The 14,163-nt window shown below is 59.1% G+C and overlaps 1 protein-coding gene across 2 annotated transcripts in view; it reads right to left on the bottom strand.

Annotated features, from left to right (window-relative positions):
- Positions 1 to 14,163, bottom strand: part of CHD5 (chromodomain helicase DNA binding protein 5) — a 79,356-nt gene that overhangs the window by 22,234 nt on the left and 42,959 nt on the right. For both annotated transcript variants that reach the window (XM_007980798.3, XM_007980799.3), the window contains exons 16-31: positions 13,516 to 13,653; positions 13,305 to 13,426; positions 12,018 to 12,191; positions 11,508 to 11,649; positions 10,937 to 11,068; positions 7,823 to 7,940; positions 6,359 to 6,483; positions 5,020 to 5,251; positions 4,664 to 4,774; positions 4,203 to 4,375; positions 2,620 to 2,794; positions 1,914 to 2,006; positions 1,664 to 1,752; positions 1,239 to 1,372; positions 648 to 792; positions 82 to 241 (exon numbers count right to left, since the gene is read on the bottom strand). In XM_007980798.3, the coding sequence (XP_007978989.3) occupies positions 82 to 241; positions 648 to 792; positions 1,239 to 1,372; positions 1,664 to 1,752; positions 1,914 to 2,006; positions 2,620 to 2,794; positions 4,203 to 4,375; positions 4,664 to 4,774; positions 5,020 to 5,251; positions 6,359 to 6,483; positions 7,823 to 7,940; positions 10,937 to 11,068; positions 11,508 to 11,649; positions 12,018 to 12,191; positions 13,305 to 13,426; positions 13,516 to 13,653 (2,263 nt within the window). The remainder of the gene's footprint in view (positions 1 to 81; positions 242 to 647; positions 793 to 1,238; positions 1,373 to 1,663; positions 1,753 to 1,913; positions 2,007 to 2,619; positions 2,795 to 4,202; positions 4,376 to 4,663; positions 4,775 to 5,019; positions 5,252 to 6,358; positions 6,484 to 7,822; positions 7,941 to 10,936; positions 11,069 to 11,507; positions 11,650 to 12,017; positions 12,192 to 13,304; positions 13,427 to 13,515; positions 13,654 to 14,163) is intronic.

The following is a 14,163-nucleotide window of genomic DNA, read 5'->3' as shown; positions in this document are numbered from 1 at the left end:
GTGGGTTAGACTAGGGGGTTGCTGTGACCTTGCCACTTTCCATGACCCCGGTGCCCTCCCCGGCCCGCCCAGCCCACAGACCTGGCAGGCTCAGCGGGGCTGGCGGGAGGTGGGCAGGGCTGGCGGGCACTGGTGTATTGGGGTCCGAGGAGATCACCTCGCCTGGCTTCTTGCCCTCAGGCCCCTCAGGGATCAAGTCTGGGGTGCTGTACTTCCCGTTGACATGCTCAAACTCCTGAACCTGGGGTGGTGGGAGGGAAGGTGGGAGGGAAAGAGGGAGGGCAGTGGTGGCAGCTCAGCCCTAAGAGCCTCAGGACAGCCTCAGGGCTGAAGGTGTCACAGGCTTGGGGTAGCTGCTGCCGCCACCCATGGCTAGCCAAGCCAGGCCCCTCCCGACCACAAGCTCCCCTGCCCATCCTCCTACCCCATGTGTCCTCCCACTGTACGTAATCCACTGTCCTGACCTCCACCCCACAGGCCCCTCACCCAGAAAGGCTTTCCAGGTCAGTCCCTCTGGCCTGACTCAGACCCTGGGTGGCTACGTGGCCTGAGACAGGCACTTGTTTTCTGACCACTGACCCCCAAGGGACAGCAGCAGGAGCCCAGGCAGCCACCAGGAAGGGCCCTACAGAGAGCTACTCACCCACCTTCTTCCTAACTAGTGACATGACCCCGATGCGCGTCAGCACGTGCTGCCTGGAGAGGCCCTCCCGGGGCACGCCGTCTGCGAAGGTCTCCGCACCGTCCGCCCCCGGCTCACACAGGTGCCGCATGAAGAGGGACACATAGGCTCTGGGGTGGCGGGGGGACTGGGGCTCAGGGAGTGGGGGGCCGGCAAGAACTCTCTGAGAGGGCTGGCGGGACCCCGGGGGACTCCTGGATGATCATCAGCCATCACCCCCCTCCCAGTCAGGCCTGGGCCAGGCCCGGGAAAGGACAGAGAGGGCCTCCCTGGCAAGGGGAACTCCTAGGACAGCCCTGGCCTGGGTGACCGGGATCTTCCTCGCTGCTATAACACCCACTGGTCCAAACCAACTGGTCAGTGGTTTCTGCAAATCAGCCCTGCCCGGCACCAGGACTCCAGCCACCCAAAGACCCAAAGACCAAATGGCAGTGACCTTTCCAGATGGCCTCATCCTGGTGGGAGCAAATGCTGCCCTCCGTAGGGCTCCCCCGAAGGACCCTGCCCTACTCAGGGGCAGGTGGTCACACCCTGGGCCACCACCTAGCCCCTTTACCTAAACTCCTTCTCGCTCTTCCCTCGAAGGTCCCGCACCAGCCAGTGGGAGTTGAAGGCGTCCTGGGGCGGCATGCCCCAGCGCATGATGGCGTTCAGGAAGGCCTTCCGCTGTCGGGCATTGAAGCCCAGCACCTGGGCGGGCGGAGAGCAGGAGTATGAGCCCAGGACAGAGACAGGGTGGGGGCGGAGGATTCTGGGATGGGGGAAGAAAAGCATGGGAGGAAGAGAAGGCAGGAAGGGGGCACAGAGAAGGCAGGGGCCTCCACCTGGGGCAGGACCCTGACGGCGAAGACCAGACCAAGTTCTGTCCCAGCCCCGCCTCTACCTGGCATGAGACCCTGGGCAGTGTCCCAGCCCTCCTCCATACCCCAGGGGCAGCAGGAAGCGGGGGCAGAAAGAGGTGCGGGAACAGACAGGCCCCACCTCAATGTTGCCACCAACTCGGGCGAGAAGCGGGGGCAGGGGTTTGTCCCTGTCACTCTTCAGCTGCCTCCGGGATTGTCGTCGTCCACCTGGGGAGCAGCCCGCCACAGCTCCTCAGGTGGGAGCCCAGAGATTCCTGACCCCCCTCTTCTGACCCCCAAGGACAGCGGCACCCCAGACCAGCCCCGCCCCTGCTGCCATCAGCTCCCCTGACGTGCCCTCAGCAGTAGCCCAGACCACTGAGACTCACTCTGCCCTTCTGGCCTCTCTTCAAAGTCCTCGTCCTCATCCTCGGACCCAATGGAATATTCTGACTGATTATCAGAGAGCTCATCCTGCCACTCTGCAGAGGGCCAGACAGAGGGGCACGGAGTGAGCTCTACAAGCAAAGCCCACCCTCAAGTTCAAGCATGCCCAGGGCCATGCCGAGCCACTGCACCGCAGCTCCGTAAGACAGCAGAGACAATGACAATAGCCCACCTACTTCCTATGGGTTAATTTAATAATCCCAGCACCACCACATGATACACTAAGGGTTATGTGTACCCACACATTACACGTACTGCACTGTTCTGTGCTCATGGGGCTTGCCCAAGGCCACGTCACCAGCAGCGGTGAAGTCACTGAACTGATGCCACACCTTGTTCCCCCAAACACCCAACACCTCTGCACCTGCCCCCAGTCCCCTTTCCTCCAAAAAGCTGCCTCCCAGCTCCAACCAGTGCCGCCCAGCGTTCCTGGCCCACACCTCCGGGGGTATCCTGCGCAGCAATGCCCCGACAGAATCCTGCCCCACCCTCCGCCTCTGGGTATGGGGCACCATCCCTCCTGCCACACTCGCCCAGCTCTCCCGGCCCGCACCTCCCGGGGGTTCTGCACAGGGATGCCCTGACAGAATCCTGCCCTACCCTCCACCTCTGGGCGAGGGGCACCAGTCCCTCCCTCCAGGCACGCACCCTGGTCCTCCTGGGAGGCGTCGTTGTAGTTGACCTGCTTGCGGATGCGCTTGCCCTTGCCCAGGTTGCGGGCCAGGTCCTCCTGCTGCTGCTCGTAATGGTGCCGCAGCAGCTTCTCCCAGTAGTCGGGGTCCACGTTCTCCTCCTGCTTGATGATTTCCCGCTCCACCTCCTCCTGCGGAAGCCAGCACCACAGGCTCCATAGGAGCGGCCATCTCTGCCCTCCCGGAAGCCTCAGACTGCCTCCACCTGACTTGCCCTTTGCCCCCTTGGGGCTCAAGGATTAATGGGATGGCCTGCCTACTCCAGGAAGCCTTCTCTGATCACCCCAGCCCTAGCTGGCCTTCCTCTCCCTGCCCCTATCCAGTCAATCATTTACTTATTCATTCATCCATTCACAAAGCAAGTATTTCCTGGCCTCGGGCCAAGGACTGGGGTACTGAGTTGAATAAGCTCCCGTGCCTGCCCTCAGGAGGCTCCTGGTTTCAAAGGGAAAGGTCATGGGCTCACTGGGTCTGCAGAGGGCTGGGGAGCAGAGGAGGAAAAGGAAAGGCCCCTGGACAGACCCACAAGGAGCCCCTTGGGGACAGCTGGGCTTTGCCCGGTGGAGAAGGGAGAAAAGCGTGGGGCAGACCAGGCATGGTGGCTCATTCCTGTAATCCCAGAACTTTGGGAGGCCGAGGCAGGTGGATCACCTGAGGTCAGGAGTTCGACACCAGCCTGGCCAACATGGCGAAGTCCTGTCTCTACTAAAAATACAAAAATTAGACGGGTGTGGTGGTGCACACCAGTAATCCCAGCTACTTGTGAGGCTGAGGCACGAGAATCACTTAAACCTGGGAGGCGTTGGTTGCAGTGAGCCGATACTGTGCCACTGCACTCCAGCCTGGGCGACAGAGCGAGACTCCATTTCAAGAAAAAAAAAAGAAAAGTGTAGGGCATTCTGGAACGTTGGCGGTCCAGGTGCAGGGCCGAGATGCAGGCCCTGAGGAAGGGGTGGGAGGGCGCAGCCGGGTAGGGACTGAAACCAGACTCTGGGCACAGGGCTCTGTGCAACAGGGTGGCAGATCAGCTTGCACTTCAGAGAGTGGGGAAGCTGGACTGGAGCCGGGATGATGCCACGGAGCAGGCGGCTGATGTGTGCAAGGGCAGTGGCCGGTCCATGTAGTTGTACTGCCCTCAGCACTGCCTCCGTCCCTTCCCTCACTGCTATGTCTAGTCCTGAGCCCACGGGTGGGGCGACAGGGCCCCGGCGGGGACGGCTAAGCACGTGGTTGGAGAGCGGAGCACACGCTGGAGTGCGGGGTCACAGCAGGGAGGGCAGGGCTGCGGCTGGAGGGGGCGCTGAGGCTGGAGTGCGAGGTCACTGCAGGGAGGGCGGGGCTGCGGTTGGAGGAGGGGGCTGAGGCTGGAGGGCGGGGTCACAGCAGGGAGGGCGGGGCTGCGGTTGGAGGAGGGGGCTGAGGCTGGAGGGCGGGGTCACAGCTTGCAGGGCTGGCTGCCGCAGGAGGGTGGGGTCACAGTGGAAGGCGTGGGCGCAGTGGAGGGCAGGGCTGCGGAAGGAGGGCAGGCCAGGACCTTACCACGCCGTCCTCCTCGCGCACCACGTACTGCGCCACCTTGAAGGAGCTCAGGTACTCGTTCATGTTCTGTAGCTCCGTGTCGTCTGTAGCGTCCTGGTTCCGGTCCAGCAGCTTGGAGATGGCTGCATCGTCATAGTGGATCACACTGCTGTCCTCCACGTCCTTGTTGTCACCTGGGGAGCAGGCAAGTGCAGTGCAGGGACAAAGACTGCCCTGGTCCAGCCCCGGGGACCCGGGGACCCGGGAACAGACTCCAAACAATGGCCGTTCCCATCCCCACCAGGGGCTGCAGCTGAGAGGCGTGGTGACCAGACAGAGGAAACCGCGCTGTCACAGCTCCACTCCCCATCCACCCGGCAGTCCCAGGACACCCAAGTGAGGGCGGGTCGAGGAACCCCTCCTCTGCAGGAGCAGCCACCTGGTCGGAGGAGGAGCTGAGACTAGGCTGGGTTGACCCCTACCTGGTGGGGTGCTACCGTGCTTCTTCTTTGCACTGGCAGCCATGTTCCCCCCTTTGGAGGACTGGACATCAGGGATGGGTGTGACCGGCCTCTGGCCCTGAGACATCATGCCTGTCAGACAGAGGAGGAGAGCAGTGGTGCAGGAGCACAGACGGCTGCAGGAGCACAGACGGCTGCAGGGTTGGCGGGCAGTGCCCAGAGACACCACCCTGGGCTGTCCTGGCCAGGAGATACAGGTTGGGGGTGCAGGAGAGAGGCTGTGTGTTGGAGCGGGCAGGGACCCCAGCAAGCCCTGGATGGGTGTCTCAGTGGGACCACCCCAGGCCCCGCCATGCTCCCTCGGAACAGAGGCCCACCCTCCACGTCGTCTTTGAAGAGCTCCTCTGTGCCGAACTTGAGGATGTCATCCAGCTCCTGCTTGGTCATGGACCCCGACTTGGAGCCGAGACCAGGTCGAACCACCAGGTGGGTGAGCATCATCTTGCGCTTGGCCACCTGCGTAATGCGCTCCTCCACTGAGGCCCGAGTCACGAAGCGGTAGATCATCACCTTCTTGTTCTGGCCGATGCGGTGGGCGCGGCTGAAGGCCTGGGGAGACCTGCACCTCAGCACCCGTGGCTCACCCAGGGCTCCAGGCAATGGAAAGGGTCACACCAATGAGCTCAAGAGCATGGAACGGGGTGCATGACTGTGTAGGCAGATACGAGGTGCGTGCACCCCTGCAGCTGGGCTCCCTCCCTGACTGCGGAGCCTCCCACAAGCCTGGGTGCCAGGCTGGGTTTGGAGTGGAAAAGCTCCCAGCCAGTGGAAGCAGGCAAGACTGCAGGTGTGCAAGAGTGTGGGAGGGATGACACGGCCAGTGTGCTGAGTGTAACTGAAGCCACACAGAGCTTCATGGGGGCCATGGGGAGGTAGGAGGAGACTGCATTTCCCTGTGAGTGAACCACTAACAGGACCACAAGACCATGTGCTGGAGGCACGTGGCCACCTTCTGAGGGCAGCAAGGAGCTGAATCTGCCCAATATCATACGAGGAAGTGCCGCTGTGCAGCCCTGCATGAGGTGACTTGGGTGTGGCCGTGTATATCCGTGTGCATGGGCGCACACACGCATGAATGAGAGACATCGATTTGTATGTGTTCCCCTACATTTGTAAGTGTTCGATGTGTGTGTCCCAGTGCCCGAGAGAGCCAGGGACACGAGGGTGGCTCTATTCCCATAGCCCCTCCCCCCGCAGCCCCTCCATCCTTCCTTATCAGCCCCATCTGCCCCCTGCACCATCTCATCCTCCCCCACTCACCTCCCACAGGCCCCACTCTCTGCTCCCCGCCCCCTCCAAAATGGGTGCCCCTCTGGGTCCCAGGGCTCCCTCTTCCTGCCTCCCTCCTTGGTCCTGAGGATGGGAAAGACCAGATCAGAGGCCCCGACGAACTGCTGTGTGCCCCGGGACACTTCCCCTGCCTTCTCCCTACCCTCTCCAAGCCTGTTTCCTCCTCTGGACAAGGACGGAGCTGGAGGGATGAGCTTCCACTCACTCCCACGGCCCCTCCTGGGGCCAAGACTCCATAGGGGAGGGAGGCCCACAGCAGCAGGGTAGGTGAGGGGGCCATGGCCAGGAGGGCATGAAGGACAGAACCTGCCTGAGGCCTGGGATGAGAGGCCCCCTGGGAGGGTGACTGGTGGCAGCGGCACAGACCTGGATGTCGTTGTGCGGGTTCCAGTCCGAGTCGTAGATGATGACGGTGTCGGCTGTGGCCAGGTTGATGCCCAGGCCGCCTGCCCGGGTTGAAAGGAGGAAGCAGAATTGCTGGGCCCCAGGGGCTGAAAAAGAGAGGCCAGCAGATGGGGGTGTTTGTGGGGGTGTACCTTGGGCGGGGAGACGGGCGTGGCAGAAAGGAGGTGGGGAAAACAGAGGGAAAGAACTGCAGCAACAGGTCCCTGGCAGAGAATGACAAAGCCGGAGACCCCATCAGAGACAGGTGGCCATAGCTGCACTCAGGGGAGCCAGAGGGGAGGCCTGCCCAAGCCCACTCAGCCCCCAGCATGCTCTGAGCCCTGGCCCAATGGGAGGTAACTGGAACGAGGAGGTCAACTTTCAAAGCCCAGATAAGCAAAAAACAAAGTGCAAGCCGCCAGCAAAGAACAAGCAGAGCCCAGAGAGCTCAGTCCTCCATGCCCCCCAGTTTCCCACCCCTGGCTTCCCTTAGCCCACCGATGCTGCCAGGGCAGCCCGGGGAAACTCAGGGGCACAGCTCCGGGGCCTGGGGTCCCACCCCACTGGGCAACCCTGTCACAGGATGGCAGGTTCTCAGCCTCTCAGGGCCCTTCAGTGACCTGGGACTGACCACAGCCCCCACTGGAGCTGCACACAGGCCCCCGGCACACCCAGGGCTTCAGCCACTCCTGCTTCCACATGTGGCTGGGACACGTCTAGACCCTGAAACTCTGAACTTGCTATTCCTCCTGGCTCTCTGGCACGAGTGTGCAAAAGGAATCACTGCTTCGGGCGTTTGGAGAGCATGGCCCAGCCCCTTTCTAAGGGCTGATGCCCCAGGGAAACAAAGCTTGTTACTATTTGCTGCAAACTAGCTACTGAAGCTTGCAGCTGACTGCTTCCCACTCCAGAAGTTTCCTTTGCTACAGGAGGAGCTCCACTGGCAAGACCCTCCTCGCCTCTGCCCTCGTCTCTCCTTCCCAGCCAGGGAAGACCGAACGTGGGTGACTCTGGGGGAAGAACCTGATCATGTGTGGCCCGGCCGTTTCACTCTCTCCTGCCTCTGGAAGTGGCCCCAGGTAGCACATGCATCTCTGTACCTCCTGCCACCATTTGCCATACAGCAGGCTCTGTCCACCACCACTTGTAACTGGGGCTTACCTGGTGTCAATATTAGAGGCCCCTGTCTGCCTTTCTCATTGTCTAACTCCATTCCCAGCAGGTGTTATCTGCTGGGCCCCTCAGAACTCCGATTCCATGGGAGGAATCCTTTTAACACTGGAAGCTCAGGGGAAGCTGCCGAGGCCTGGGACTGGCCTGCTGTCTTCAGCTGTTTGTGGGGCTCTGCTTACACACCATTGGTTGGGTGGCCTGGCTAAGAACCAGGCCTGGGAGAAGAGGCCAAAAAGGGGTCTCAATCAGAACCCTTGGGCAGGATGGGGGTACCGTTGAATCTGTCGATTGCCTCCTGTCGGAGGCCCCCGGTGATGCCACCATCAATCCTCTCATACTTGTAGCCTTCGTACTCCAGGAAGTCCTCCAGGAGGTCCAGCATCTTGGTCATCTGCAGGTGAGATGGGCACGTAAGGAACTGCCAAGGAGCAAGGGGCCCCATGGGCCATGGGCAGGGACCCCGCCACAGCCAGGGGAGGGAGAGAGCCGCCTGCTAGGTGGGGACTCAGCTGGGTCCCAGGCAGGCTCAACGCAGGACTCTGGGGAAGAACGAAGCTTCCAACCTCACCCCGCGGAGCTAATCCACCCTCCTGCCCAGCCCCGCAGCCACCTGCCTAAATCAGGGCTCTGACACGAGCCTCCCCTGCTCCCACCACACAGAATGAAGTTCCATCTTCTTGCCCTGTATTCGAGGCTCTGCTGGACTAGTGCTCCTTCACAGCCCCCAGCCATTCCAAACTACCTGACTCTCTTTCTGGAATACCCACCTCCTTCCTGCCTAGGGAACACAAACATCACCTCTGTGATGTCTTCCCTGATTTCACTCCTTCCCATGAGAAAAGAAAGGCAGTCCCTTCTAAGCTCCCATGACCCCGCGTAATTCCCCTTATTCTCGAGAGAGAGAGAGTTTAGCTGGATATAAAACTATCGGCACACATTTTCCCTCAGTGCATTGGAGATTTTGCCACGGTCACTGCTACCTGTTGTTGTTAAGAAGACTGAGAACGATCTGGTTGCCCTTATTTTGTAGGTACTAGGTCTAAAGTACCTAGGGGTTCTAAAGTGTCTAAGGGTTCATTTATTTATATTTATCTTGCTTGGTACTCCAGAATGCACTCCAGATCTGAGACCTCACATCTCTCTCCAGGTCTGCAAACTCTCAACAAATCCAGCTTCTTCACCATTTTTTCTCTTTTTTCTGCAACTCCAACTGGATGATTGTTGGAGCATCTCAAGGTGTCTTCCATGTTCTCTCTGTTTTATCTTTGTCTGTGTACACTGCATTCTGGGGAAATGCCTCAGCACCAGGTTCCAATTCATCAATAAGTTCTCTTCAACAGTGTTCAGAGTCTGTCCAGTCTGTTGAAATGTTTTATCTCCATTTCATGCATGTTTCTATCCAGTTGTTCCTATTTCAGTTCTTCCTGCTTTTGCTTAATTTCTTCTTCATTTTAGGGTGTCAATTACTCTATCATTTTTAAGGATCCTAAACACTTCTACATAAAGTCTTTTCAGGCTATCCTATTCTTTCTCTCTCTCTTTCTCAAGAGACAGGGTCTTGCTCTGTCACTCAGACTGGACTGAAGTGACAAGATCATAGCTCACTGCAACCTTCAACTCCTGGGCTCAAGCAATCCTCCTGCCTCAACCTCCCAAGTCGCTGGGATTACAGGGTAAGCCACTGCACCCAGCCCCTATTTTCTTTTTTTTTTTTTTTTTTTGAGACAGAGTCTCGCTCTGTCGCCCGGGTTGGAGTGCAGTGGCCGGATCTCAGCTCACTGCAAGCTCCGCCTCCCGGGTTTACGCCATTCTCCTGCCTCAGCCTCCCGAGTAGCTGGGACTACAGGTGTCTGCCACCTCGCCCGGCTAGTTTTTTGTATTTTTTAGTAGAGACGGGGTTTCACCATGTTAGCCAGGATGGTCTCGATCTTCTGACCTCGTGATCCGCCCGTCTCGGCCTCCCAAAGTGCTGGGATTAACGGCTTGAGCCACCGTGCCCGGCCAACCCCTATTTTCTTTTTCTTTTTTTTTTTTTTTTTTTTGAGACGGAGTCTCGCTCTGTCGCCCAGGCTGGAGTGCAGTGGCCGGATCTCTGCTCACTGCAAGCTCCGCCTCCCGGATTCACGCCATTCTCCTGCCTCAGCCTCCTGTGTAGCTGGGACTACAGGCGCCCGCTACCGCACCCGGTTAATTTTTTTTTTTTTTTTGTATTTTTAGTAGAGACGGGGTTTCACCGTGTTAGCCAGGATGGTCTCGATCTCCTGACCTTGTGATCCGCCCGTCTCGGCCTCCCAAAGTGCTGGGATTACAGGCGTGAGCCACCGCGCCCGGCCCCAGCCCCTATTTTCTTATTTGGATTCTATTTATTGCTTTGGGGGATGTCTCAGCATTCACTTTTGTATGGGTTTGGAATTGGGGTTCACAGGCTCATTTTGGGCAGGAGGGTCCCGTCTCTGCCGCTTGCCCCGCGTGCACATTTCTGGAAGCTGTGTGGTTCCCATTACTGGGTATCTCAAGGCCTCTGACCAGACTTGCGTCTCGTGTTCGTACCGAGGTACTGGGGGGTGTGGATCCATCTCCACTCTAGCCACTCCTCGGCTCGGCCGCTGCTCTCAAACTTGCCCTGCTTTCCAGTGTTCTTTGCACTGAAGCAGCCCAGCAGGGTGACCTGGGGCTGCAGGCGGCAGACGCTGCTTTCAGTTGATGTTTGTGCACAAGGAGCCATAGCCCAGACTCTGGGTTTGAGCAAGGGGCCTGGCTCAGTCGGCCCACAAGAGGAGCATTTTTAGCCCCGTGACCCTGTAGGATCATCACTGTGGCCTCCAGCACAGAGCTGACCACAGGGTCAGGCACCTGTCCCTTGAGCTGTGTCCCACAGTAGACTGAGCAGCTTGAGGACAGGGACTAGATCACTGGTCCCTGCACCCATGTGCCAGCGCAGAGCCTGACTATGACAGACGCAAACAAAGGGATGCAGAAAGAAATGAACACACCTGAGCCGGCAGCCCTGCCTCCAAGCCAACAAGCCAGGTGCCAGTGGCCCCTCAGGGCCTTTTGGAGAGAGGAGTTCCTCCCAACCGTACCCCAGGGCCCCACCTTAACGAGAAACCAAGCTGCAGGGGAGGAGGGGCTGTCTACCAGCCTGGCTATGCAGACCAGAAGGGCAGGTGCGGGTAGATGCTGCTCTTTATGGCAACTGTGCTCTGAGCTCCTGAGCTGCATGATGCCAGAGCACGGGGGCGTGACCCCTGACACACAGTCACGTGACCCGCATGGGAACGGCACTGGGTCCTGAAGGGTGCCAGCAAGTTTGCGCCCCCAAGCATCAGGGCAGGATGCTCTCTGTGGGGTGTGGAGCCGCGGTGGGGCTGGGCAGGGGCAGCGCACCTGGGAGAAGATGAGCACACGGTGCCCCTCGTCCCGCAGTTTCTTCAGCATCTTCTGCAGCAGCATGAGCTTCCCTGAAGACTTGACCAGGGAGCTTCCATCGTAGGAGCCATTGGGCAAGACAGGGGCCTCCTGCAGACACAGCAGGAGGTGGGGCGTTGGCGGGCTCCCGTCTCCGACTGCACCAAAGAGGCCGCAGGGAACAGACAGGTGCCGAGCAATGGAGTGATGGCCTGTCTGCCTGCTGAACATGAGGCCTACACCCGAGCCAGGCTCCACAGTGCAGGGTAGACCGTGGGTCCCATGGCCCTGGCTCCAGGCCCCCTGTTCCCAGGCAGGGCTCACAGCTGTGCCAGCCCTACCACAGCAGCGGGTTCCACATTAAGTTCCCCAGCACCTTCCAGAGTGGCCACAGGCAACCTTCCATGATGGCCAGGGAAACCTACCATGGCGGCATCGCCACAATGGCCAGGGGAACCTACCACAGTGGCCACAGGCACCTACCACAGCAGTCACAGGCACCTACCATGGCGGCCATGGAGAAGCTGCCATGATGGCCAGGGAAACCTACCACAGCAGCCACAGGGAAGAGGTAGGGGTGGTTGCAGCACTTCTTCAGGTCCATCATGATATTGAGCAGCGATACTTGGTTCCCGCCCCCCTTGGAGTTCAGCGCCTCAAAGTTCCGCGTGAGGATGAACTTGTAGTACTTCCTGCAGCACGGCACGAGGAAAGGCAGGCCGGGTCAGACCCACCTCCTAGAGGGCTCTCTCCGCTCTGCAGCGGGGCTGGAAGCTGGTGGCCAAGCACCCATTTAGAGAGACCCAAGGGACCCCCAAGAGGTGAAGCCACCAGCCTGGAGTCCCCCTGCAAGTGACTGGGGGACACTGCTAGCACTCAGGCGGCCCAAATGCTGGTCACTAAAACCTGAGAAGAGGCCCCACGAAGAAAGTGTATGCAAAGCATGAGCCCAGGCCTCAGTGAGGCTGAAGAGCCCTCCACCCACCTGGGAAGCGACCCAGGAGAGCAGCCCAGGGGAAGGGGCACGCACAGGCTGCTCCAGGCTCAGCCCACCACTCACTTCTGCATCTGACTCAGCTCCACCCGGACGATGAGCTCAGTCTTGGCCGGCATGTTCTTGAACACGTCAGCCTTGAGCCGCCTGAGCATATGCGGCCCCAGCAGGTCATGTAGCTTCTTGATCTGGTCTTCCTTGGAGATGTCAGCAAACTCCTCCAGGAAGCCCTCCAGGTTGCTGCAACAAAAAGCTGGGATAACAGCCAAGAGCAGAGGACCGGGGCAGGGGAGGCAGGGTGCAGAGCGCTGCCTGCAGGCTGGCTGGCTGGTGAACCAGAGAGCCCTGGCATTGCCCTGGGTATCATCTCAATTTCTGTCTAAGCCTTGTCGCCTCTACACATCACAGCCCTCTTTTCCTCAGCCACACTGGACACCTTTCCATCCTCAAAACCGTCCAGGACAGGAGCTCTCTATTACCCAGATAACAGATGAGGAAACTGAGTCTGATGAGTGCCCAAGCTGATACAGTCCAGCTTTGCCAAAACCTGCCCTCAAATCTACATCTCCTGGTGGCTCACGCCTGTAATCCCAACACTTTGGGAGGCCGAGATGGGCGGATCACCTGAGGTCGGGAGTTCAAGACCAGCCTGGCCAATATGGTGAAACCCCATCTCTACTAAAAATATACAAAAATTAGTTGGGCATGGTGACACATGCCTGTAATCCCAGCTACTCAGGAGGTTGAGTCAGGAGAATAGCTTGAACCCAGGAGGCGGAGGTTGCAGTGAACTGAGATCAAGCCATTGCATTCTGGCCTGGGCGACAGAGTGAGACTGTTTCTTCAAAAAAAAAAAAAAAAAAACTACATCTCCTGATTCCACAATCGACACTCTGCACCCTGAACGCCCCATTCTGAGCAGGCAAGTGGAGGTAGTGAAGATGAGGAGGCTGGGGCAGTGGGTTCCGGCCACCTGGGAGCTTGCCTCTGCCTCCACCACGGTTGACCATGTGAGTCACTGGGGTCTCAGCAGAGGGAAAGGAACCTGCCAGGGAAGTGCAGGCAGGGACAGTAGTCCAGGAGGAGCCCTGGGTGGTCTAGGGCAGAGCTAAGGAAGAGTCATGGTATTAGCAGCGGTTGATATTTACCAAACACTCCCGTGTACCCACGCCACCCACCCCAACACCCTGCTTCTGCAGGAGGTCAAAGCGGGGACGTCGCTAACACTCCCATTTTACTGATGAGGAAGGAACGGCCGAGCAGGTCTCACAGCCAGGATGGGCTACTGATCTGTCTTCACTGGGGCCAACCCAGCCCCACCACCACCTCCCTGGCCGGATCCAGGTGACTCACTTGAACCTCTCTGGAGTGAGGAAGTTGAGGAGATGGAACAGCTCCTCCAGGTTGTTCTGAAGGGGAGTCCCTGTCAGCAGCAGCTTATAATCAATCTTGTAGCTGTTTAAGACCCTAAAAAACTGAGGGGAGGAGAGGGGGGCCCATCAGGGGGCTCTGGGCGGCCCCTCGCCCTGGGCAGCTCTGGGGTCTGGCGGCCGGCGCCACCTACCTTGGACTGGTTGTTCTTGAGACGGTGGGCCTCATCTACCACCAGGCAGGCCCACTCAATGGAGCCCAGGATGGCCTGGTCGATGGTGATGAGCTCATAGGAGGTGAGCAGCACATGGAATTTGATCTGCACTTCTTTCTGGAGAAAAGAGGGGCATTGGGGAGGAGACAGCTGGGAGCAGAGCGGATCACAGTCCCAGGAGACAAGAGCCAAGAAGGAGGTGTGCACAGGAACACACAAAGGCTCCAGGGAGCCCTGGGCCGGCCAGCCTAGCACCAGAGGGGCAGATGCTGGCCACCAAGCAGAGGGGCATCAACTGAGGCCCAGAGCACAGCCCTGAGGGTAGTGTGGACGAGAAGAAACAGCCTCCGCTCGTAACACCACCAGTGAGACAGGGTCTTACTCTCATCCCCCAGCCTGGAGTGCAGTGGCACGATCAGAGCTCACTGCAACCTCCACCTCCCAGGTGAGGTGGCTCCAGCAATCCTCCCACCTCAGCCTCCCGGGTAGCTGGGACTGCAGGCACGCATTACCACACCCAGCTAATTTTTGCATTTTTGTAGAGACAGGGTTTCACCATGTTGCCGAAGCTGGTCTCAAACTTCTGAACTCAAGTGAACTGCCCGCCTCGACCTCCCAAAGCGTTGG

Source organism: Chlorocebus sabaeus, chromosome 20 (assembly GCF_047675955.1).
Source record: "Chlorocebus sabaeus isolate Y175 chromosome 20, mChlSab1.0.hap1, whole genome shotgun sequence".
In the NCBI taxonomy this organism is placed as follows: Eukaryota; Metazoa; Chordata; class Mammalia; order Primates; family Cercopithecidae; genus Chlorocebus; species Chlorocebus sabaeus.
The sequence above is the reverse complement of the archived record's forward strand: the minus strand, read 5'-3'. Positions and strand labels throughout refer to the sequence as shown.